Raw genomic sequence first — 25,541 nt, forward strand, 5'->3', positions numbered from 1 at the left:
GGCTGGAATATCTGTGCTTGATGGAGAAGGGGTCTCTAGCTGGAGGAGAGGGCCAGAGAGCGAAAGAGAATTGGCGGGTAGGGTAGTATCCGTAAAGGAGAAGGGGGAGAAAAAAAAAAAACAGCAGTGCCAAGCGTCAACCAAAAAAGACAACACGAAACGGCACCTTTTCTTGTTTTTTTTTTTCTTCCTCCGAGATGAAGAAGCAGCAGCAGCATCGCAATCGAGAGGAGCTTGCCAGCCATATGCATATGCACACACGCATTGAGCAATCAATTGAGTGTGCCCAGACTACCCCCTTCCTACTACCTCAACTAACCTCCTTCCCTCCTCCTCCTCCCCCCCCTACTCTTCCCTCCTTCCTTGGACTTCCTTGGAGATTCGACTTGCCCAGACAAGCACAAAAAAGCAAAAGAGCCCCTGAAGCACATACAGCAGCAGCAGGAAGGGGAAAGCACACCACCTGCCTGGTCTGTGTCCTGTTTGTGTGTCTGAGCCGAGCTGTGAGTGGCTGGCGGGGAGAATGCAGCTGGGCTAGGCTGATGCTGGTACACGCCTCTATTGGTCGGCTGAAGCTGAGGGGCACGCGGTTTAGTGGGTCCGGCCAGGTTGGAATGGAGCCGGTCCACAAAAGAACTCAAGCGGGGAGGAGGGGGAGGGAGGCACGAAGAATAGGAGGATACCTCGAGGATGGAAGGAATGAATTCAAATAAAATTGCCTCTGCTCCTGCTCCTGCTCCGGCTCCTGCTCCGGCCCCTGCACTTGCTCTTGCATGCACCCTGCACCTGTTTGCCGTTTGCGTCTGTATTAATGAATAATATATGTACAAATCAGCGAGAAACGCACCCGCTCGTCCCTGCTGGATGGGAGGAGAATCGGACGACGGCTTGCTTGTACTTAGTAGTTTGGACTGACTAGGTAGGTACCAAGGTATCAATTTAGACACCATGAGTAGGTAGGTACCCGCCTCAGCCCTTGGTGACACGATCTGAGCATGATGAGACGGTCGTCGTCCGCGATAAAGACACATGCAGAGAGAGAGAGTGTTTGTGTGTGTGTGTGTGTGTGTGTGTGAGAAACTGCCAAAATGCATACACGCATACGTACATACATACCTACGGCACGGAGTACTTCAGCCCCGATACAGCAAAAGATATATAAGTATCTACCTAGACAGGTAGGGAGGTAGGTGGCGTAACGTAGCGAGTCACGGGCGCATCGCGTCAAAGAAAGATCAAAGGCGGCAACGACAGACAAGTGTCTTGTCGTCGTCAACAACCGAGCAACCGTATCCCGTACATGCCGTCGTCTCGGTGCCAAGACCCAAAACTCATTAGACAAAGGAAGGGTACACACCGGAAAAAAGGATTACGATCGCTGGGCGCCGGGGTCGTATCGAGTAAAGGCCTTGCCTTCTCTGCCATTTGACTGCAGACATGCATGTCGAAGGCCAGCCAGCTAGCCAGCAGGGGGCCAGTCCCCCCCTCCCCCTCCTCCCTCCCCCCCGTCCCATCCCAAACCGGGTCGACCAAGAGGAACACCCGAGCCCGCGTTTGATTAAGAAACTTCCCGTTGTCAGCCAAACTCAATCCGCCGCAACGTCGATGCCGCCGCCCACACATGTCTTGTCTTGGACCCGTGATTCATCATGCCCAGAAACACACTGTTCGCCGAACAAGAAACGACGGCAGCCATCTCAGCCCCGTCCCGGGACGGGACACCCGTACATGAGCATACATGCACGTGGTGCATACCTACGGTCGTACTACGTACTGGAGTATGCATGCAGCCAGCAGTCTTATTACCCCGGTGCCATGGATTTTTTGCTTCTTTCTTGGTAGTCGGTCGGTCTACCTATTTGTCAACAAGGCGAGAAGAGACGAGGACCACGATCGTTGCCTCTCTGCCTGCCTCTTTTTCTTCACACCCCTCCTTTATTCCCCCTCCCCCCTCCCCTTTGCTTTCTTCCCTCACTCTCAAACGCTAGGGGGAATGGGAGATCGACTAAGTGCGTCTGCTGGGACTCCCGCCGTCTCGGGCGTGGAATCGTGGCTTAACTTTTTTTCTGCCTTCCCGTCTCTCCGCATCGAGGCAAGGACATCGTACATCCTACCCAAGGTATCCGTAGTAGTGCCGCCTATCTGGGTAGGTAGTTGCAGAGAGGAATACCTCTACCCAGCAGTATTGTCTCCGAGTTCTACCACAACCTACCTACGGTAGGTACGGTACCATCCAAGGTAGACAGACAATCGATACGTACCTTTCTACCACCTGCCTCGCTGTCCTTGCTGCTGCAAAACATCAAACAGGCAAGTGGGTCTGTTTGCACGAGCAAAAACCCTTGTGGCTGGCCGTGCCCGTGCCCGCGTCGTTATTGGGCCCGGGCTGCCCGGTACGTATCCAAGGTGGACCCTCTTGCCTCCCCACCCGTACCATACAAACACACACACACACACACAGAGCACACACGAGGTAGGTGCGGTACACAATACACAGTACTTATTTTACCTACCTACCTTCGCGTTCCTTCCACTAACAGTAGTAGTACATTACTATGTACGTCTTGTGATCTGGCCTTCTTTTTGGTCGCTCCTGCCTGCCATGCGCTGGCCACAGACAGCAGCCCGTTCCTGCATTCGGGAACGTTCTGCCCCGCGACTGCAGGAGTGATACCCAAGCTAGCCGAGCACGATGTAGGTACCCCCGACTTGGTGTGTGTGTGTGTATGTGTCATCAGACGAACAGACAGACAGACAGACACCCATGGACATACACCAATCCACTCAAAATGAGACGTCAGTCTTCTCTCGAGATCCATTCACAACCAACTCACGAACCCTGCCTACCCAATACTTCGTTCTCCCTCGTCATCGCTCGGGCCTCCTCCTTGTGATGCGCTGCACCGCGAGGCGGACAAGAGACGTGGATATTCATACCTCAGGCCAGGTTAAAACCTATCCAATTGCCTCGCCGAACCAGAACCATAACAACAACCTCTCTGCCGTCTCGGTTGCCGACCTCGATGTATGTTGGCGCGCTCGGACTCGATCAGTAGTGCACATACTAACAGAATAGGTGCTAGATATAGATATGCACCAATGGTCTCCGACAGCAAGCTGACAGACAAACCTTCACGACATGCATTTTTTTGCTGGTATCGGCGCCGCCAACGTTGTATCGTCTGTCTGTCTCTGCCCCCTCCACAGTCACATGGCGCACTGCCATGTGCTCTACTATCTTGCCTGGGGTTGATGGATGCAACGAGGACTCACCACGGCGTAGTAGTAGACTAATTAGCCCTGCGAAAGAAGGATCGCCCGCCACACGAGAAGCCCCGGAGTCTCTTATATTATCAAGCCGGCAGTGCGTGTACGTCAAGGTCTACCCCTGCTGCGTACCCATCACCGCGCCGATCGTCAATGTCCAGCCTCAATAGCACCAGATATTTGCACAAGACTTTCAGCTCTCGGCTTCCCCCACCCGCACCCTCAAAACGAGGCTGGCTGGCGCTGACCAGAGAACTCTCTCTACCCCCCCCCCCCCCATCGATATCGGATCGACCCGCCGAGTTTTTCTCATCGGTGGACTGGAACGGAATGGAAGGTAATTCGCCTTGTTGGTTCGCTCTCTCGGGTTCGGATCATGTCTGTCCCCGTTAACTCCTGTGCTGCCAGGACGTGCTTGTTGGGAAGGTGCTGCGCCAAACAACATTCATTCCCCGCGGCCGTCCTAGCCAGTTGTCAACAATGACTGCCACATTCCGAACGGCTCGGCTCGCTGTGGCCGTTGCTGTTCAATTCCACAGGCCGGAATCGGCGTTTCTAACCCCTTGGGGGAGGCGGCCTGGATCAAGAACGGCAACGCCACCTCACTACTGACGACAGGCCGCCACGCGCCGTTGATGCATGCCGAGCAAGTGGCCGCCGACGTGTCTCTCATTATCAAATTCTCTGTCATGTTCGTTCGACTAGGCCGCGGTGGGGTCGTCATAAACCCGACTGCTTTACCGGGCGATGGCCACGGAGCAACATCTCTGTCGAAAGGTTGGAAATGCCGGCTCCGGTATTATGTATACGGGAGGTTTCACAGGGCGATTTCTCGTTCGATCGGAAACAAACAAAATGCCAGCCCAAGATGTTGCTCGAGGAACGTTTGTGTTTCGTGCCAGGCATCCTCGCCAGCAAGTTTGCAACGACAATAAGACAACAACCAACCTTGTTTATCCTGTGGCACAGGTCGACCATCAGCGGCATGTGTGTTTACCCTTGACTGAGATGCGTATCCCGGGCTGGTCCCTCTGCGATAACACGGTCAGGGAAACACAGATCAAGTGTCATGCCAAATTCTCGCCACAAAAATAGGTCTGTATTTTGTGCCAAGGCACTAGCAAAAGGGGAGCCCTCCTGAGGTTGCACAGGTACACAACGTTGATCATATACAGCAAAAAAAAAGAAGAGAAAAAAACCCACACAGCAAAAGTACGACTCTTGGTACTTAGCACAATATAAAGTTGTCCGTACCCTGTATACCGGTAGCGAGATGTAGACGAATGGAGATCAGGCACGCACATCCCAAGCACGCGCCTCCACCATTGCGTTGATCCCAGATGACAGCCGGCGCCGATCGTCTCCATCCCGCAGATCAGTTAATGGCTTGACAAGGCGGGCTAGAGATCCTGCCCATAATGTAAGAGCGGTTTCTCCTATATGGGTTTACGCTCTCTAAACGAATTGTGTATGTACATAGTGTACTCTGTAGATGGTGAATATAACGTACCTGAGCCAACATACGCGGGGATCGCCCCGTGCTTGCACCTTGTCGATGACCCTGCCAGGGACGCCTTGGACCGTACCAATGTTTGGGCGATCCGAGTTTTGTTTTTGTAAATAAGCCGTAGAGCCCGGCCGAAGTTGCCAGCTGGGATCCTCGTCACAAAGACACACCGTTTGTCGAGCCGTCCAGGACTCGCTCGCAGGCCCCCAAAGTCCAATGACAATTTGTGCCGCGTCCCTCGAGGCGTCTGCGTAGGGTCGGTGACGGCTAAGCGCGTGTGTAGTGATGCGAATGTATCAACGCTTCGTCTCATTCTTTTCTCTTTTTTTTTTCTCGCCTTTTTCTTTTCTTGTTAGACGAGTTTGGTCACCCATTAGAAGACTCGTTTGGCCCTCTCGTTCGGAATCCTATTCCATAATCCCGACCTCTCTCGAGCGCGATTCAGAGTGACTCGAGCGTCCATTTGGCGATCATCTCCTACCTGTGCGTGCTCTCGACGTGTTGATTCTTGTAGCCGCCGTCTGCCGTAGTTGCCGTCCAACCAGCTTCGTTTCTGAGAAACACGTCGAGCAATGCGTTGAGAGATGCGTCGAGTAATACATTGAGAAAGACGTCGGTGTCGCCGTCGGGAGTAGATATGCGTTCCGGCCTGTCATCAAGAGCCTGTCGGTTCGCAAAAAGGACAACGACCACATGCGGACTCGGTGAGAAACAACCCCCAATCGCCTGAGGGGGACCGGCTCCTCGGCAGTTGTAGTTGAGCCCGACGGATATCTGGACGGCCGCGGGTATCGGGTTAGCGCAACCTCTTCGATCAATACCACTCCTCCGCCGGAGGTCTCACTTTGGCCTCGGACGTCACGACATTCGACCCCCTGCCCTCCCGATCACGCGCCCCCTGCCATGTCGACGAGCGTCCGTTTGACATCTCTGATGGTGGAGAGTGAGATGGGGTGGTCCTGCCCGACACTGTCGACCGGCAAGAGCAGGAGGGTTTGATACAGAAGACGCGAAAAAGAACGAACTAGCTGCGGACCGGGCTGGTGCTCTTCCAAGAACAGACACGCTCTCTGGCCGTCTTGCTCCGGGGACGTTCTGTCCTGGAACGACAACGAAATCCCCCCCCTTCCCTGGGGTCTTGAGACAAACTCGGCAAGAGCTCAATACGCGACGTGTCGCCCAGCGTTCTGGTACATTTTCACAGATGTCGTTCCGCTTCATTTATCGGGGTTGAACAAGAAACGTTCAAAGCCAATACGAGTTCTGTGGTCCGGAGTTACGGACAAGATGGATATGCCGGCGCCGAGGTCCGCGGGATCGGAATTGGGGCGTAGCGTTGGATAATCCGGAGCATTCGGAACGGGGCCACCCCTACTTTTCCCGGCCCTGACAGGCTGCCCCCGACCCAGACCCAGACGGGGATGGTGGTGGCTGCCGGGATCCGAAGCTTCCGCCGTCACGGCAAGGGGCTGGCGATTACCCACCAGGCAGAGTGGTGCCATGCCAAGCAGATAGTCCGCAGTTTCGGCAGTATCCGGAGAGTGTCCACCACGCCTTCGGGGACTGGAAGCGGACAATGCGCGGGGTGGCCGGGTGGATCGTACAGACGCGGTAACGGACCAGCCGGTCCCGATGAAGCCCAGAGATGGCGGCTAGTCGACTAATATACGAGAGACGGATAAGCCAGTCTGGATGGCATCAAGACATCTTCCGATAAACATGTCAAGACATCTTCCGATAGCATATTAAAACCCCCCCGGCCCCCCCGTGCCCACCCCTTCAGAGCCGCCGCCACCACCACCCCCTCCTATTGCTTGCTACCGAACCGAACCTTGTTCGAAAGAAGCTTTGCTAACTCGTCAGGGGCATGGAGAAAAAAAAGGGGTGCGGTAATATATGCATGCGTGGTTGGGGTTGGGGAACCGCAGATACCGGAGCCAAGGACATATATGTCACACATTGTATCCGCGAAGGGGGGAAAAAAAGGGAAAAAGAAAAAAAAAAGGTGATGATGTATGCCAAGACTCGCGACGGATGCACCGGCCCCGTATCTCTCTCCCCTTCTCTCTCTCGCGCGCGCGCGCCCCCGCGTTGAACCATTCGACAGGGTCACACACCCTCTCTCACACCACCGCAGTTCACGCTAAGTAGATGGACGTTTCGTTCGTTGCCTGGGACGGGATAGATAGCAAGGGCGGCCGACGTGTATTGGACAGCGAGACCCTCGTGAGATGCGCGGGGATGGGCGAGCACAACGCCCAAACGAGCGTCGTGCTGTGTCCGCCCGTGCCACTCTCTCGTCTTACCTCCCACGCAGAGGTCGCGTGCTCTGCTGACGAGGAGCGAATTGTTGTCCTCATCTTTTGTTGCTTTGCTTTCATCCATGGATTCGTTTGTTTACCTTGTTTTCAAGAAGAAAAACGCTCCAGTGTTCCGAAGGCGGACTCCAAGGGAGCGGAGCGGAAGCTCAATTTCAATGTCCAAGGCGGTACGGCGGTGAGATGACCGACCTACTAGTAGTATTTCTCTGCAAACACAGGACGGGTTTGCCGGATGTCGCGGAAGCAGTCTTATCCACATCGCCCCCCCTCCTTCGACCCCCTTGTTCGATTGGTCAACAGCCGATTCAGCTGTGTGTCGCGTGCGTATCCGTACTACCGTACGCACTCGTGAGATTCGTCGACCACTAGTGAGTCGGCTAGCTGTATATAGCTAGCGTCTTACTGATAGCAGCTAGTGGAGTTTCATGGCGCTAATCTTGCTATAGAAGGCGGTCAGACTATCTACCCTTCGTTGCCAACTAGCCAGCCTGCTTTTAGTACGTACACAACCGTTGCGTGAGAAAATAGGTATATACAGATCCCTGTTTCTGCCAGCACACTATACCTCTTACAGTGGCCGCGATACCTATTGCCGTTAGCCGGCTCACTAGTGGTCGACGAATCTCACGAGTGCGTACGGTAGGTATGTAGGTATGTATGCGCGGCGTCACCTTCGACCCCCGCCCCAGAACGCCCGCCCACTTTCCGGCGTCCGATTGGCAGCAATGAGCCGCGCTGCCTAAGCGGACGTCGGGGAGAGGGAGGACCGGTGTGGGCATAGCTTGGGCGGTAAAGGCCGACGACGACGACGACGACGCACCGTTGGCCAACCACCAAATTACCACCGCACCCACAATTACAGCCAAGGCGGGAGAGAGGATGCTCAGTGAGAGGGGAGGGGGGGGCCATGTAAGTCTTGGCCTTCGCCGTCATTGGCGGGCGATTCGTCCACGTCAGGCAACCCAGCCCGTCCCTCCGAAGCATCCCGCAATCCTGCCATTGGGCTCTTCCTGGTCGGAGTTTCGTGTCGATTACCATGGACAAGGGACGTCCCAAGGCAGAGAGAGGTACGGATACCGGTCCGCATGCGTACGGATATCTTTACGCTATGTGCATTGTATGAGGTGTGAGTGTGTGTGTGTGTGTGTGTGTGTGAGTGTGAGCGTGAGTGTGAGTGTGAGTGTGAGTGTGAGTGTGAGTGTGTGTATGCACGTGAGAGATGGAGCATGGGATAGAGCTTTCTTGGCCCTTTTCCGCCATCCATCCATCCATCCATCCATCTCATCAACCCTCCACTTTTCCCCGTCCGCGAATGCGCGGCTTCGGGCGTCTCTCCCATTGCCAGCCCTGCGCATCGGACGCCTTGCGGAGCACTCTGATGTGGGTGTGTGTGGCAAAGCGTTGCTCATCTGCGCAAAAGAGAAATGCCAACCTTGTTCCCGCGTCGGCCAAGGTCCAGTAAATGTGGGTTGTGCCAAGCTTGGGCTTGGCTTCGCATAGCACGCGCGCAAAGGTCTATGTCCGGGAGTCCCATCGTAGCGTTATTTACCATGCTGCGTTCCATCTCATCCGTCTGTCCATCCATGCCGACCTGTGCGATGCATTGTCGTCGAGCCCCGTCGTCTGCCTCGAATGCCTCTTCCCCTTTCTTCCTTGCAAGGTCCCGGTTCTCCCCCCCTTACTCTGCTCACCTCAGATCTGTATTGGGAGAGTGACGCTATCTTAAAAAAAAAAACCTTTACCCCGTGGCACGGGCAACAATCTCACCTTACCAGTCGTCCGGTAGCACTCCCATTGGCCTTGACGATCCAACCCCTCCCGGGTGTACTGCATTGTGTCAAATCCCATCCCACCTTCGATGTGCTTCGGGATCTGTGCGGTTCCCGAACATCCCGTCCTCATATACCTACCACGTCAGCGGACCTGTGAGCCAGTCGAGTCTCCAGTCTTCTCGCACATCCCTCTCTCTCTCTCTCTCACTCTCTCTCACTCACCCTCTCTCACTCACCCTCTCTCCCTCACACACACGCACACACACACACCAACTGCTGTCCCCATCGTCGGCTGCTTTCTCTTCGTCAGCTGTCTATCCGCCGCCCACCGTTCACCCCAACCTCCCCCGGGAAATAGACGAAGCGGAATAAGAGAAGGCAAAAGAGTGAGAGAAATATGGGCATCGGCGCCGTGGCAGAGCCCTTGGTGGTCATCACCCTCTTGTTCGGCGGCACCTTCTTCAACCGCAACACCGGCGGCAACACTTACGACAACCTGGGCTGGAAGGGCGGCTCCGACATCGACGATGTAGAACACAAGCGGTCGGACGAGCGCCGTTCGGGCGTCTCGACCCCGGAATCGGAAGACTCCCTCCTTTCGGTGGGCGCCTGGAGCCCGTCCTCGACGCTGGCGCCGCACGAGGAGCCCCCGCTGCGCACGCGCAGGATCAAGTTCTTTGGCTACCAGCGCCTCGTCACGACGCCCAACACGAGGGTCTTCAAGGACAGGCTCCTCAGCCGGGTGCTCCGCAAGTTCCCGTTCCTGGTGGAGGCGTGGTACTGGGCTCTTCTTTACTGGGTAAGCCAAGGACCTCGCCACTGGACGTGTGTAATCGTCCGAGACGACCTCCTCCTCTTCTATAGCTCTCAGTTCTGACATGTATGCGTGTGTGTGTTCGTGTGTAACAGGTATACCAAATCGGCCGCGCCTTCACCGCGCTCACGCTCAACGAGGGGACGGTCGACGTCGCTCGCCGGCACGCGCTCCAGCTCATCCACCTCGAGCAGCGGCTGCACGTCTTCATCGAGGTGCCGGTGCAGCAGTACTTCCTGCAGATGCCGACCGTGATCCACTGGATCAACCGCATCTACTCCTTCATCCACATCCCCGGCACCATCTTCTTCCTCGTCGTCCTCTACTTCGTCACGACGACCCGCAAGCGCCGCGCCCTCGCCGCCCGGCCCGCCGGCAACGAGGCCGTCCGCTGGAACGCCGCCGGCCCCGCCCTCTACGAGGCCCGCCGCCGCACCATGGCCACCTGCAACCTCCTCGCCTTCGTCGTCTTCACCCTTTGGCCCTGCATGCCGCCCCGCCTGCTGAGCGACCCGAAGTACAGCGGGCCCGACGCCGGCGAGGCCAAGAGCTTCGGCTTCGTCGACACGGTGCACAGCGGCTCCGGCGAGAGCAGCGTCTGGACAACGAATAAGTTTTGCAACCAGTATGGTGAGTTTTTTTTTAGTTTTTTTTTTAGTTTTCTTTTTTCCTACGCCCGGCCAGCAGCCTGCCTGCGAGCTTGAATCCAACGACTTGCTTGGTTGTACGACTATTTTGACTAACACGGTCCGCAGCCGCCATGCCCTCTCTGCACTTCGGCTACTCCCTCCTCATCGGCCTCACCGTCGCGACCCTGCCGATGCCCTCGCTCCGCTCCCGCCCGTGGAGGCGCTTCGCCGTCGTCGCCCTCGGCATGGCCTACCCGGCCCTGATCCTGACCGCCATCGTCGCGACCGCCAACCACTTCGTCCTCGACGCCGTCGCCGGCGCCATCGTCTGCGGCATCGCGTGGAACTGCAACGGCGTCCTGCTGAACCTGCTCGTCGTCGAGGACTACTTCCTCCGCGTGCTCCGCATCCACAAGCCCGTGAACTGGACCGATCCCGAGGTCGCCGCCGTCGAGCGGGAGTGGAAGCCCAGCGCGGCGTTGAGCGATAGCGTCTAGGTGTTTTTTACTTTATTTTTATTTTTATATTTTTTTTATACTTTTTTATTCATCTTTTTTACGTTTCATACGGGGCAGATGCGAATTAGTGAAAGGTGGTCCGGGGCGCACGAAGAGTGTGACATAGAATCAAACGCCACGACAAACACGGTCCCAGATCGGGGCTCCCCGTGTTTCCATGTGCCTATTTTGTTTTATGTTGGCATTGATGAAAAAGGGAACTGTTTGCGACGGGGAACGGTCGGCGTGCTGCATCCTCGCATGAACGGGACGAGCGGTTTAGGGTTTGGAGGTGAGGGCAGAGATTTCGCGGACTGTATCCCGACTTTGTTTTACTCATTATCATTTAGGACTGGGCAGGCAGACCCTTATGACATATGTCCGCTTCTACTTAATGACACTTCGGGCCATCAATGGCGGTTGAATAGCTAATGAAGAAATATACCCCGACTTGATTGAATGTCTCTCAAATAGCGGGCGCAAACGGCGTTCGAGGGATCCAGACAACTCCCATCACGTCACGAGCTTGGACAGGTCTCTCTCTCTCTCTCTCTCTCTCTCTCGCACTTACCGAGCGTCTGCCAAGCCGGAACCTGTTTGCCATTCCTGCGCAGATTGCTCAGCTCAGACGTCTTCGTTTTGGGAGAGATTCGATCCTCTGATGGCCGTTTGCGGTTCCAAACGGCCGCGAGGGCCCCGAGCACAGCGTCCAACGTCTCCCGGGGGGGGAGCTGCTCGGGAGCTTTGATGTCATGCAGGTCGGTGGCGATGGTGGCTGAGATGGTTTCACTTTGTAGCTTTAATTTCAGACGACGGTCCGAGAGGGGGGGAAAGCGGGAAACCGTTTCTGCTCGAGGAAACAACGGTGCAAAAGGGAAGCAAACACACACACGCTTTCTTTTTGCTTCCGTGTTCTCAATCGAGCGGGCGATGCGGCACGGTAGCCCCAGGTGGCTGGCTGGCTGATGGCAGGGAAGTACGTCTCGGGAGGGCGGAGGCGCTGAGACAACGTTTTGGAGAGCATGAGAGACCAGGCAGCCCGATCCCGGGGAGAAACTCCCGGCCATCGACCTGTTTGCATCGGGCATTTGACTTCGGTATGTCAAATGATTGACGGCGGTGGCCCAGCACCGGGCGGGTCTCTTGCCGCCCGGATGCTCTCCTGGGACCCACTTATCCGTCGGTGAGATTCCGGAGCCGACGCGGTGGCTACCACCGAACCAGACCCGAAGAGGGTCCGTGTCCCCCGGTGACCGAACCAGGCCCAGGGTTCAGGGCCTGCTCTTCGCCATCGATTCCCACAGCGAACAGATGATCCGCAAAGATCGGGGAACCAGCAACAAACTTGAGGTGCTGGGATGTCAGCTTGGACGGAACCGGCCAATGGGAAATCATTTGTTGGGTGTTAGATAGCCTACGTTACGCGATTTTACCGGCTTGGCAACCGGGCGCGCTGTTCGCGGACGCCTTCGACCCCTGGGCGTCAATTCCGCTGGCATGGTTTAGGGATTTCCTCCATTGAGATATCGCATTCACGGCCGGGGGTCCTCTTTTACCCCTCAACGGAACGGTGTGATGCGGACCACGGAGGCCTTGCACGGCCTTAAGCCTTGATGCATTCTCAGGGGTGTATGTGAATGGGGATCGCGAGCAATATGAGATGCCGAATAGCGGTCTGAAACTATATATCCAGACGGACAAAGATTCACCTCTCTTACCGTCTTCGAGCTTATCCTATTGTTGGCCCTCATCTCGTTGGCGAGCCCACCCGGCCCTTGGGGTCGCTGCCGTGCGACCGACCTCCTCAAGCGAGCAAGCCCTGCCCTTCACGATGCGCACCGTCGGCCCCCTCCTCGCTCTCACGGGTAGTCTTGCCCTGGCATCCACATGCGCCGCCCGACCTTGCTCGGAATGGCTCGCCTCCTCCTTCGTTGCCCGTAATGCCCTCGTCACCAGGCACCATGACCCGGCCGTCCTGTACGGAGGCATCGCCCGCGCCGCCGTCCACGTCCGCAACGACACCCTGCTCCGTGCCGCCGATACGGCCGTGTCCTCGCGGAAGCAGGCGTGCTCGAGGGCTGGGACCCGGAGTATTACTCCCTCGACGACATCCGCATCGGCAACAACCTCCTCTGGCTCTACCAGCGGCTGCCGGGCTACTTTGCCACGCTGGCGGACGGCCTGGAGAGGAGCCAGGACGACGGGGGCGGGTGTTGGCTGATCATGAACGAGGGGTACGAGACGCACGAGGGTAAATTACGTCGGGTCGAGCGTCACGGCCATGTTCTCGTACGGCCTGTTGCGGGGCGTGCGACGCGGGCTCCTCGAGGATAAGTACGAGGGCGTCGGGTTGAAGGCGTACGGTTTGCTGACCAGCGACTTCATCCGGGACGACAAGAACGGGTACGTCAGCTTCATGGGCACTGTTCGAGTGGGGAGCTTGAATTCGAACGCCAGTTTCGAGTCAACGTCGACACTCGTTTTCCTTTTTTCCCCTTTTTTTCCCCTCCTTTTTTTTGGCATAGTTGTTTTGTGCTGCGATCTCTGACACGCTGTATAGTACTATACCAGCATCCCGGTGGTCGAAAATGACGCCCGTGGCGGAGGTGCGTTCTTGTTCGCGGCGATCGAGGCGGAGCAGGCGTAGTAGGGGTATGGGGAAAAGGCTCTTGTTGTACGTTATTGGCTGCTTGCTGTATGGAGCGCATGCAATCGGTTCTTTCATCGCATTCGATTTCGACGCTGTTATTCATCGCCGTCCTGGCATCCATCTCGAGGAGGAGGGGACGGAAGGTGGCGTTGGCGCCGAATATGAGGTGGGCCTCGTCGACGACGAGACGGTCGATGGCGTGGCTGTCGTTGAGCGAGTAGACGATGGACCTCTACTTCTGGTTGCCGAGTCGCTCTGGGCTGATGACGATAACAGTTGTCGTATTGCGGATGGCGTCAGGGGAGTCCGGTTCCTAAACGCGGACGGTCACCCCGGCCTTCTCGAAGCGCGCGACGATCTCCTTCTGCAGTGCGATCAAGGGAACAACCATGAAAGTGACGCCTGTCGGGGAGATGGTCGACGGCGAGAGGAAGGCGACGCTCTTGCTGGCACTGGTACTGGCGACGTATAGGACGTCGCCCTCGGCCTCCAAGAGGCTCTCGAGGACAAGCCGCTGGTGGTTGATGTGGCATTTAGATATTATAAGTTGTAAATCCTGCCACGGTCCCTAATTAGGCCGTCCTGTTCCATCAGTACCCAGCTAGTAGCCTCTTTCTTATAAGTGTATATCAGTGGCTAGGATTACACTAAGTAGAGGAGTCTACAAATAGTGTAGTTAGGGTTTAATTATAATAGTTATTCTAATCTACCTCCTCTAACTCTTAGTCCTTGTAAGATTTTCCTCTTTTATATGCTATAGATAGTAGTTCATTTGTTTATAGCCCTACTGCTAGTGCCCCCCTGGGGCCCCGCCCTAGGCACCTGACGGTGTACTCTAAATATATAAAAATAATGAGAATGGGACTGCGCCGCATCGTTATGGAGCTGGGGAGGGCCATATGTCTTCTCACTTGTTTGAGTGTTTGCCTTTTTCTCGTCTACGTATTTCCAGTGCGATTGTTGCAATGAGATATCTGTAGCTTAGTTAGTCCACAACGCCTAACTATGTCCAGGCTTTCCAGGAGTCAACGCCACATTGGACGGCTGTCTTGCAGCAAGGTTATAGTTATTATAAATCATGGTTTCTGATTGGTCTATAAGCGATAGAAAACACCCTTGAACACGGTGAGACCTATAATCAAAGACGGATCTAACGTGAGGAAACAATTATCATACAACTTCACGTAATGCCTGCCGACGGTCTTCTTCTATCGCTTGGACGGCAGCCTGTAAGGGTTAAGGTGTACCAGAAGCTGCTCTCATGGACCATGCACTTGCTCACCGCTCGTTTAGACAGGAAGGCGTTATGTTTGAGAGGAAGCTTGCTACAAATAGAGCAACGTCAGCCACATGGCCATCGCATTGTGGCAACAAACCTCTCGTGCTATTCCGCAACCTCACAAGAGGAAGTCTCCTCCAGTCTCTTTCAGGATCAACTGATACTCTGGGTCAAACTGCATGTACATGACTTCGGGTGTACCGGTTCCATCTTTGGTGTACTGAGCCTCCTCGTCGCCGACTATCGTCTTCTTCAACCCGTACGCCGCACCGTTGGTCCCAGGTGCGGTGGCTTGGTCGACCAGCAGCTGGGTCTGACACGCGCGCTCCAGGGCGATGAAGAAACCCGCCGCTTCAGCGATGGTTCCTCCAGCCGTCAGAAGACCGTGGTTCTGCAAGATGATGTTTTTGTTGGTGGGGCCGAGAGCATCGGCGATGTGTTCGCCCTCCTCCTTTGCCAGCACGACACCACCGAAACCTTGGTAAACCGAGAGGTCGTTGTAGAACATGCATGAATCTTTGGACAGCCGGGTCAGCATCTGCGCATGCGGTGGCTTTTTTTTTTTTTTTTTTTTTTTTTTCCACGCCTACCTTGGTTCAACATTTCGATCGGCCGTCCAAACGTGCTCCATGCGCGGCCGTACGAGCTGTGCATGTGGCAGGCCGCGTTGATGTCGGGACGTCTTTGGTGCAGTACGGAGTGGATGGTGAAACCGGCCGTGTTTACCGGCTTGTCGGCGCCACCGATGCGGTTGCCGTCCTCGTCGATGTGGACCATATCGGACACCTTGAGCAGGCCAAAATGGACTCCATAAGGGTTTATCCAGAAGGTGTCAGGTCGGACAGGGTCTTGTTTTCATGTGAATCAGCTTTCAGGGCCCCAGAAGTCCCGTAAGAAGGCCACCGAATCTGGCTCTGACGGGGAACACACACCTCTGAGGCTGATGTGGCCGCTGCTTCCGTCTGCGAAGCCCAACTTGGCAAAGATGCGAAACGCAGCCGCCATCTGCTCAAGCTGCCATTGTCGAGCAGCCTCTTTCGATTCGGGGACTGGGATCTGATGGAGTCGCTTGAACTTGTCGCTTCCCGCGTCCTCGGAGTCCAGTGCCGAACTCAGCTTTGCCGGCGCCGGTGCGGGGGCGGAAACCGTCGCTGTTGCCGTAGTTGACATGTTGTTCTGCTCTTGCACTTTATTTACTGTGTATGTATACTTAGGGGTCGGGCTCGATAGTCGCAAGCACGTAGATCGAGATAGTTTTATGAGCATATGTTTGGATAGCATGGACCCCACGATGTCGTATGCTCTGATAAGTCCAAGAGGCGATACATGAGATGATCGTTATCGGGCAACATGTATTGAAAGAGGAACCAGATAGGCATGTGCAATGGCGCTATCTGTCGGGAAACCCCCGAACCCCACGGTTATCGGCGGGGGTTCCCAACTGCAGCCCCTCAGTGCTCTCGACCGATGTTTGGTAATACGTAATAAGATACCCTCAATACTCCGAAACTCCTGTTCTGTATCTCTCGCTGGGGCTAGCATGGCTATGTTCTGATCGCTTCTCCAGGCGGCTGTATTTGATGTAACGGTTATTCTCGATAGCCTGAGTGGGCGTCCAGAGAGCCTGTGTAATCCCGGAGGTGATAGAAGCCAGTGTCGGAGATGTTATGTCAGAAGGCATTCTACCCGGTGACTCAGTTTATCTATGTCCACAAGAATCTTATAGTATCCCGCAAAAACGAACAAGCTATGAATACCGCAACACGAAGACCATATCCACAAAGCGGATGTCCGTGGCAAAAGATCAACGGAATGTCGGCCACCGTGGAATGACTCGGCATGTGCGGTTCGGGCTATCTGATACGCCACCGTTATCGTGTGTGGAGACTGGATTTAGAAAGGGGAACAAATGCTGAGCTGCGGCGCCAGGTCGTCGCTGGTTTCCGGCATCGGAGCGGCTCTCGAGTCTACTACGCCGCATCGACGGGATTATCGGACAGAGCAGCTGGTCTTTTCTGTCTTTTCTCCCGCCAGATCGGCCATACTTGTGACCTATGCGCCGACTGAATGCCCCCGTTCTGACCGCGGACTAGGGGAAGCGGATCCATCCAGCAGCTGCATCCGACATTCCCTACTCAAGATGGCTTCCCGGCGAATAGCATCCACACAGTCTCTATGGCTCAGTCGGTAGAGCGTTGGTCTCATATTCATTATATGACCCTGCCCTCAGGTCGGGATATCCAAAGGTCGCAAGTTCGAGCCTTGCTAGGGACATTGCTTTTTGCTGGATGACAAACAGGATTGCAGCGTTTTTTTTCTATACACCAAAGTCATAGATATAGATAGACATTGATCTATTTGCTGTGTAACCTAGCTCGTAAACATTAAATGCGAGGATGTCTTTTCTATATGCTTTTCAACCGTTTTTACCGCGGGGAACTTTGGATCCTTTTTTCATCACACATAAAAGTGTAATATAATAAGGTCGACTTGGATAATTCTAACCATGTTACTTACTCCCCAACCCACTAACCACAATGACTTTCTATCGATTTGTTGGTTTGGGGTGAAAAAGATGCGACTCCTATTGCAATCAGCTAGCCCGCCAAGCAAGGTATTTCTTCTCGGAGACGCGGTTACAGCGCAACATTTGTAAAAATAGCACCTGGCCCCGGTCTGATTTGGCTCAGCGATATCCCTGTATTGTACCACATGCACTGTGATGCGCTAAAAAGGAGAAGAAAAATGCGCCTACGCAGCGCACTGGCTGTGACTTGACAGAGAGGTCATGCACTAGTCGCACCAAGCGTTACGCAACAGTCGATACTATCGAGAGCATCCCAATCGCCTCGAGATGGTCGGGTAAGTCGGGACGCTGCTAAGCCCTCGGTTACGTAGGAATGGGGCTGGTTCTTCCAACGGCCCTCTATTGCCAAGTGTGAAGCTTCGCCATTCCACGTGTCATTTTAAACTGGAGCGGTGAATGCTGCGCTGCGCGTCATTCGGTCTTCTTTTTCCGTCGAACAAGTGCCCTCCGTCACTACTCAACACCAAACGAGACAATCATGAGGAAATTCTTCAAAGACGCCAAGAAGAAGATTGAAGCCGAGATCGCGGCCATCTCTGGCGACGATGAGCCTCAGCAGCAGCAGCAGCAGCAGCAGCAGTACCCGCCGCCTCCGCAGCAGCCGGGGCAGGGTTTCGAGAGAGCTGTATTTGCTCACTTTATGGTATGCCAAATGACGCGTCAGGAGAAAAAAGGGGGGAGGGTGCGGAGGCCTCTTATGTTAGACTACGATAATGACAACTCCAGCTGAGCAACACGTGCGACTATACTGTTGACGAATTCAAGGTCGACATCGTGTTGGCCCAAGAAGCACACATTGATGCTTTTGTTTTGAACTTTGGTATCCACGAGGAGGCCATCGCGAAGCTCCCGGACGTTTTTGCGGCGGCTGAACAGACCGGCTTCAAGCTCCTCATCTCGTTCGACTACGAAGGAGCTGGAGCTTGGCCCAAAGAGCGAGTCATCGACATCGTTAGCAGGGTGAGCAGAAACCTGTGCGCGGGGGGAGGGTAACTCGGGCCCAGGGCTGACTCCATCTACAGTTCGGCCCCTCTCCGGCGTACTTCAAGCGCGGATGGCAGCCCGTAGTGTCCACCTTCGAGGGCGTCGGCAGTGCCGCCGACTGGCATGAGATCAAGGCAGCGACGGGCTGTTTCTTCATCCCCTCATTCTCCTCCGTCGGCGCCGAGAATGCGATCAAGACCGGCGTCGCGGACGGCCTCTTTAGCTGGGCGGCGTGGCCCCACGGAAACAGCCGGAAACTGGACGAGGGGCTGGATGCGTCCTACAGACATTTCTTGGGCCCGCATAGGCCGTACATGGTGGCTGTTTCGCCCTGGTTCTACACGAACCTGCCCACGTGGAACAAGAACTGGGCGTGGAAGGGAGACGACCTGTGGAACGATCGCTGGAACGAGATTCTGGCCATGAGGCCCGAATACGTGCAGATTGTAGGTCTCGCGCGACACGCGCGACCCGACCAGCCTTGCTGACCGCGGAACACAGCTCACCTGGAACGACTTTGGGGAGTCCCACTACATCGGGCCGCTCCATGAGAAGCAGTTTGGCGCTTTCGAGTACGGCAGGGCGCCTTTCAATTACGTCCGCGACATGCCCCACGACGGTTGGCGTCTCCTCTTGCCTTTCCTCATCGACCTGTACAAGTACGGGACTGCCACGATCACGAAAGAGGGCCTGGTGACGTGGTACCGCCTGCACCCCGGGGACGCCGGTGACTCGGGCGGAACCACGGGCAACACCAGCAGCCACGGGCAGGAGCTCTTCCACCCGGCCGAGATCATGGAAGACAAGATTGTCTACTCTGCACTCCTCACCGGGCCGGCGCAAGTGACGGTCAGCGTCGGCGGCGTCGCGGAAGAGGGATCTTGGGACGAAGACGGGGTTCCCAAGGGGGGCGTCGGCGTCTACCACGGAAGCGTGCCCTTCAACGGCAGGACTGGCGAGGTGGTGGTCACCGTCCACCGCGGGAGCGAAGTTGCTGTCCAAGTTCAAGGCCGGCCGATTACGACCGAGTGCTCGCACGGCGGAATGAACAACTGGAACGCGTGGGTTGGGGCTGCGAACTCCCACGTGGGTACACATGCGGTTGCGCACCTGGGATGAATGAGGGGGAGAAGACAGCGTACCGAGCCTTTACTGTGTGCCGGACGTATTGGCATTGTGGAAGAATGTAGTTGAAGTTCCTTAAAGTATCCTTGATGTGATGCTGCACTCCATATTAATGGCGCGAGGGCTACGGTCGTCGGACCATTACTAAAGTGCGTTCTGCAATATGATAGATACATGGGTGTGATAGGTTACATCAGGCATTACATCACCTCACAATCATCAGCTATGGGAGAAGCGGAGAAGACAAGGGCGGAGGTGTTGCCAAAGTCTCTGTGTTAGTTTTCACTGGTTAATTGATGGGGATCCCTATCTTGTGATATCACAAAGGGTAGGAAAGTGTAGTTAATTTATAGTTATTAATAGTTAACTAGTTAACAAAGTAAAGTAGGAGTATAAGTGTAGTAGTACCCTTATGTATAGGCAAAGGTAAAGGATTCTACTAGTAGGCAGTATATTATATAACCTACTGCCTCTAGCTATATTACCTATATACTAACACTAGTAACTTTCTTATATAATAAAAGTTACTAGTGTTCTTATTCCTCTTAAAAAGCCTAAAAATATAATAAAAATAAAAAAAGTAAAAGTATTATACTTTTTTATAGTTATATACTATTATAAATTTATTTATTTATTTACTTAGTAAAGGTAGGCTTATACTATTTTATTTAAGTATATTTCTCTTTAGCTATAGCTATTAAAAGTATATACTTATATTAAATAAATTTAACTACTATTAATCTATATAGTTTATATAACTTATTTTTTTCTCTAAGTACTTATTATCTTATGTTTTATTATTTTTATTATCTTTTATTATATATATATAACTTATCCTTTTATTTATATTTTTACTTTATTATAAGAGATAAGGCTTTTAAGTACTTAGTTTAGTAAGGACTTTATAAACCTATTAGTAAGGTTATTATTACTATAGATTTATTATACCTTAAAGAGCTTATATTACTTATATAATTATTATAGTACTATAATATTAATTATTAAGCGCTTTTTATAGGTAGTACTTAACTTTACTAAGCACTTATATAGTAAGTATAAGTTAGTATAAGTAATAGTAAAGATTAATAAGTTACTAGGCTTATTTACTACTATTATAATAGTTATAAAAAAAGTATATACTATATTAAAACTTATAACTATACTATAGACTTTTAATATAAAAATACTTTATATTACTTATTTAGATTTAGTTAATAAAAAATAAAAAATATTACTATAAAAAGTAAACTTACTTTACTTATTATTAACCTTTTTATTAATAAAAAGAATAATAAATCCTAACTATAAAGTTAAGTTATAATTATTAATAAAAAATCTATTAATAAATATAAAGAGCTTTATATTAAGTAAATTAAAGAAAATAAAAGTAAAGCTATAGTTAAGTAACTTTATTTACTACTAGATTCTTTAGTTAAGTTACTAAATAGCTTTACTATTAGGTTCTTTATACTAGGCTATAGTAAATAAGTTAAAGTATACTTTAGGCTAATAAATAGAAGTAATATATATACCTTAAGTATACTACTAGATATAGTTTTACTAGGCTATAGGTAATTTCTTATTAATAAGTCTTAACTTTATGCCTTAGCCTTTCTAGTAAAGTATAATAAAAGTGTTTTTAGCTAAAGTTAATAAGATAATTCCTTTATTAAATACTAGAGGTTTATTCTCTATAAGTAAAATTTTTTATTTTATAAGGAGCTTTACTTTAGTAAGCTTATTATTTTTTATATTTAAAGAAATTAATACTAGTTAAGCTAATTATATTATTTATTTATATCTTAATTATTATAAAGTTAAGGTTTTTAGTAAATAAAAAAAGTAAGTATAAGTTATATAAATATTATAAGATAATAACTAATTACCCTAAAGTCCTAGGTAGACCTAGTAAGTTACAAGAATATTATTCCTAATATAGTTTAGTAAGTGTTTTACTTAGTAAAGCTAAATAAATATAATATTAAAAAGGTACTAACCCCTTAGTAAAAGGCTAGTAATAGCTAGGTTAAGAATTAGCTTTTAAATAATATAAGACCTATATTTTAATTATTACTTCTTTTTACTAGTACTATTATAATTCTAATTCTCTTTATTTATCTTTTATCTTATATAATAAAAGTTATTAAGTTAATACTATATATACTTAGAAATAGTAGTAATAGCTAGGCGTAAAGTAGCCTAAGCACTATATTAGGCTTAATCTCTTAAGCTATCCTTAAGTATATTTAGGTGCTTAAGAGGTAGGTTAAAGTAGTAACTATAAAAAATTTAGAAGTTTTATAACTAGAAAAATTAATTACTTAAGTAATAAAAGGCTAGTAATACTTTAATACTTTAGGGTTAAGTAGTAAAAAAGAATATACCTTTAAGAAAATAAGTAAATTAAAGTTAAGGTTTAGCTTATAATAGTAAAAGGTATAGATTAATAATTTATATATATTTATTACTAGTGTACTTTAAAAGTTTAGAAAACTAGAAAAAAGAATTATTTTAGTAAAAGATAATATAGATAATAAATACTAGGTAAAATAAGACTAATATATTAACTTTCTAAAAAAGAAAAATAAGGAAAAAGCTAAGGACTTTAATTATTTCTTAGAATAGACTAAAACCTTTCTTAAAGATACTATCTATTAGAAGCTAAACGTTATATACTCTATAGTTATAGTAAGGTAAAAAGAAGGCTAAGATCTTAAGTAATTTTATATATATCTTAACTTTTTAAAAAAAGAATTTAATAAAAGACTAGAAAAAGAATAAGCCTTAGAGTTTTACTATTAATTAACTAATAAACTCTAAGATAAAGTATAAAAATTAGCAGTAGAGCTACTAAAAATATATATAGAAATAGTAAAGCTAGCTTAGAGAGTATAAAGGTTAATATAATAGGTTAAAAGACTATTAAAGTATATTTAAAAAGGTAGTAAAAACAAAGGAAAAAAATACCTTATTAAATTTAAGGCGTTAATAATAACTACTAACTAAAGTTATAAATAATAAAAACTTACTAAGGTATACTATAATTATAATAAGCTAAGGTACTTTTTATAAGACTACACTTAACCTAGATAGAAGTAAAATAAGCCTACTACTATATCTTAAACTATTTTTAATCTATAGAAAAATAGAGTAAAAATAAAGTAGACCTAACTACTTTATTCTATTTAATATTCTTAATAGTATAGTGTTTTTATATTATAATATAGGTTAAAACCTATTAAGGACCCCTAGATTTATTTCTTAATTTAGATTTAAGGGTAAAATATAATATTATCTATTATTAAGCAGTACGTTTAGGAGGTAATTTATATAGTTAAAAGTAGCTTATTTCTTTATCTATAGTGCTATAATCTATATTCCTTAAATATTACCTTGCTTAGTAGATTCTACTATAAGTATCTATATTTAGAAGCAAAGGTTAGATTAATAAGCAACGTTGTTCTAGAAAGTAGTGTTAGTTAGTAATATTCTATATAATATACCCCCTTAGGCGTTAGCGTAGGTTACTATACACCTAGATATAAAGAAAAATAGTTCTTCTAACGCAAAAGGGCTAGTTATTATATAATTATAGGCTATTAGTATTAAGTGTTCTTATTAGTAAGGCTACTTACTATAGGGCTAGCCTATACGCTAGTAGATATTTACCTTAAGGCTAAATTTATAGTTACTTTTGTTTCTTTTTCTTTAATAACTATAATAATAATTATAAGTTATATTATTATTTTTATTATAATTAATTACTAACTTATTATCTTTTATATTACTATACTATTTACTTAATTACTAATACTTTTTTTTTTTTTAGATATCTTATAAAACTATTACCTTTAGTAAAGCTTATATATATACCCTTATAGCTACTATAGGCCTTAAGGCTATAGTAGTCTTACTACTATATAACTACTATAGTTACTATAAGTGTACTCTGTTTCTCTTAAGGAGAAGAAGAAGACCTTTAGTAGGTCTATAGGAGAGTAAAAACCCCTATAGATAGGTCTTATAAGTATTATCTTATTACTAGTTAATTAATTTTAGTACTAAAGAATAAGTGTAGCTCTTTAAAAGTAATAATAAGTAGTCTCTCTAAAGACTAGCCCTTTTAACTTTAGTTAAAAAAGCTATATAACTTAGGCCTAGATTTACTTTAACTAGTATATTACTACTTATTATTACCTAGTTATTTCTTAATTACTAACTTATTTTATAGATAATAAAGTAGTAGTAGAGTAGTTACTTTTTTACTTTTATATTAATAATAAGGAGAGCCTACTACTATCTCCTAAGGTTAAAGAGGATTTAAGTAGTAATAATAATACCTTTATAAAGGCACTAGAGTACTAAGAGGGTATAGTAAAAAGACCTACTATTATTAGCCTTTATAAGTATTACTTAAGGAGTATACTTATAGGTTAATCTAATAGTAAGTGTCTCTTAGGTCTTAGCCTTAAATATTACTAATATATTATATATTAGTGTATATATATATTATTTACCCCTAAGGTTATTAGCCTAGCTAATATCTTTTTATATACTTTAAGTAGTAAAAAGGCCTTATATAAAGTAAGTTACTTTTTATTTATATAATAGTTACTTTTACTTATATATCTTTATTTTAGGTAATTATAGCTATATAGTTATATATATAGGTAGTTTTACCTTAAACCTTAAAGAAGAAGAAGGCTACTTTACTTATAACTATTTCCTTTAATAAAGACAAAAAGAAAGAGGATAAAGAGGAGAAAAAGAAGAAAAAAGAGGAGGTATATAATAGAGTAGGTAGCCTTAAGGATCTCTTTATAGAGGCTATTACCCCTAAGTATTTCTCTAGCTTCTCTATTAGTCCTTGTGTATATTATAGTGTCTCTATTAGTACTACTTATATATAGGCTAACCTTAATAGCTTTATTAGTAAGCTCCCTTTTATATAAGGGACTTACTTTATATTTTATTATCTCTTAGATAATTACATAGATGCCTTCCTTTATTAATAATAGGCTTCTTAGCCCTTAGGCTATTTTTACTTTTTTAGAATATTAAGCTCCTTAGCCTATAGGCTATTTTTTAATTTTTACTTTAGCTTAGGCCCCTTAGCCCTAGGCTATTATTTAATTTTAAAGGAGTTTTTACTTTTACTCTTCTTATTATTTATTAATTAGGTCTTTATTTCTTTTTATTTTACTATATACTATATATCTTATAAGTTAAAGAGTACTCTAAAGTGCTTAAATTTAGCTTATAGGAGATTCTTAGTAAGTTTATTTACTAGTATTTTATTTATTAGTAGATATATAATATTAACTTTACCTTCTATATAGACCTCTTATAGCTATATATTTTAAATATTAATATAGTAAAGTTATATTATAATCTTCTCTTTTTTCCTTATAACTAAGTAAATTATTTATTAGTTATTATATTATACTACCTATATATTATCTTCTAATTTAAGGTAGATATTATAAAAAAGGTGTTTTAGGGTAATAAGCTCTTTAGTTATATAGTTAAAAGCAAGAAGCTTAGCTTTAGTTATTAATATTATAACTATTACTTAGTAAGTTACCTTCTAATAGATTAGGCTACTAAAGAGATATATAATATACCCCTAGGATAACTAATAAGTAATTATATTATTAGTAAAAGAAGTATTACTTATATAGAGGAGTTATATACCTTCTAAGATACTAAAGTATATTAATAGATATAAGGTATAAAAGAAGTATTAAATATACTACTTTACTACTTAAATATAGTATACACTTAGGTTTATTAGGTACCTAGAGAAAGTAAGTAGGTAAATACTATATCTAGCTAGATTATTATAGTAGTATATAGGATTAATTTAACTATTTCTTAAAAGAGCTTTACTTTACTAGTATTACTATCCTTTTATTTTAGAGAAAGTCTATTATTAGTAGTAGTATTATAAAAAAAATCTTATCTATATATTTAAACTTTACTACTATATTATAGATATATTAGTTATAGTAAAAGTATATTTTTAGTTAGGTCTATTATATATAATATAAATACCTAGATACTACTTTACTTCTCTAAGGTCTTATTTTTATATACTCTTTTAGCCTTA

The 25,541-nt window shown here is 47.8% G+C and overlaps 7 protein-coding genes and 1 non-coding gene across 8 annotated transcripts; 6 read left to right on the forward strand and 2 right to left on the reverse strand.

Annotated features, from left to right (window-relative positions):
* Window positions 1-153: 153 nt before the first annotated feature.
* Window positions 154-740, forward strand: LY79DRAFT_568868 (uncharacterized protein). Its single transcript, XM_060559004.1, has one exon. It carries the CDS (start codon window positions 198-200, stop codon window positions 711-713), a length of 516 nt encoding a protein of 171 aa, XP_060408974.1. The 5' UTR covers window positions 154-197; the 3' UTR covers window positions 714-740.
* An 898-nt stretch (window positions 741-1,638) lies between these two features.
* LY79DRAFT_568870 (uncharacterized protein) lies at window positions 1,639-2,385 on the forward strand (the record flags this gene model as incomplete). Its single annotated transcript, XM_060559005.1, has 1 exon — window positions 1,639-2,385. A coding segment is annotated over exon 1 (416 nt), but the record flags the coding sequence as incomplete, so codon positions are not given.
* A 2,318-nt stretch (window positions 2,386-4,703) lies between these two features.
* LY79DRAFT_583748 (uncharacterized protein) lies at window positions 4,704-6,276 on the reverse strand (the record flags this gene model as incomplete). Its single annotated transcript, XM_060560354.1, has 4 exons — window positions 4,704-4,722; window positions 4,778-5,041; window positions 5,256-5,437; window positions 6,055-6,276. The coding sequence occupies 4 exons, from the start codon at window positions 6,274-6,276 to the stop codon at window positions 4,704-4,706; spliced, it is 687 nt and encodes a 228-aa protein (XP_060408976.1).
* Window positions 6,277-8,930: 2,654 nt separating this feature from the next.
* Window positions 8,931-10,899, forward strand: LY79DRAFT_414801 (uncharacterized protein). Its single transcript, XM_060553118.1, has 3 exons — window positions 8,931-9,702; window positions 9,777-10,311; window positions 10,437-10,899. The coding sequence occupies exons 1-3, from the start codon at window positions 9,265-9,267 to the stop codon at window positions 10,805-10,807; spliced, it is 1,344 nt and encodes a 447-aa protein (XP_060408977.1). The 5' UTR covers window positions 8,931-9,264; the 3' UTR covers window positions 10,808-10,899.
* Window positions 10,900-12,638: 1,739 nt separating this feature from the next.
* On the forward strand, window positions 12,639-13,454 carry LY79DRAFT_673725 (uncharacterized protein; the record flags this gene model as incomplete). Its single annotated transcript, XM_060564213.1, has 4 exons — window positions 12,639-12,837; window positions 12,873-13,041; window positions 13,079-13,232; window positions 13,368-13,454. The coding sequence occupies 4 exons, from the start codon at window positions 12,639-12,641 to the stop codon at window positions 13,452-13,454; spliced, it is 609 nt and encodes a 202-aa protein (XP_060408978.1).
* Window positions 13,455-14,535: 1,081 nt separating this feature from the next.
* On the reverse strand, window positions 14,536-16,514 carry LY79DRAFT_568890 (class II aldolase and Adducin domain-containing protein). The gene is made up of 3 exons (XM_060559006.1): window positions 15,669-16,514; window positions 15,327-15,584; window positions 14,536-15,252 (listed from the first exon to the last, which is right to left on the reverse strand). The coding sequence occupies exons 1-3, from the start codon at window positions 16,015-16,017 to the stop codon at window positions 14,855-14,857; spliced, it is 1,005 nt and encodes a 334-aa protein (XP_060408979.1). The 5' UTR covers window positions 16,018-16,514; the 3' UTR covers window positions 14,536-14,854.
* Window positions 16,515-16,905: 391 nt separating this feature from the next.
* On the forward strand, window positions 16,906-17,010 carry LY79DRAFT_t252. Its single transcript has one exon. It is a non-coding gene; the product is annotated as a tRNA-Met (tRNA).
* A 397-nt stretch (window positions 17,011-17,407) lies between these two features.
* Window positions 17,408-19,866, forward strand: LY79DRAFT_568894 (family 71 glycosyl hydrolase). Its single transcript, XM_060559007.1, has 4 exons — window positions 17,408-17,966; window positions 18,050-18,283; window positions 18,346-18,753; window positions 18,809-19,866. Exons 1-4 carry the CDS (start codon window positions 17,802-17,804, stop codon window positions 19,424-19,426), a joined length of 1,425 nt encoding a protein of 474 aa, XP_060408980.1. The 5' UTR covers window positions 17,408-17,801; the 3' UTR covers window positions 19,427-19,866.
* Window positions 19,867-25,541: the final 5,675 nt, after the last annotated feature.

This window comes from Colletotrichum navitas (genome assembly GCF_030913465.1).
Source record: "Colletotrichum navitas strain CBS 125086 chromosome Unknown LY79scaffold_94, whole genome shotgun sequence".
NCBI lineage: Eukaryota > Fungi > Ascomycota > Sordariomycetes > Glomerellales > Glomerellaceae > Colletotrichum > Colletotrichum navitas.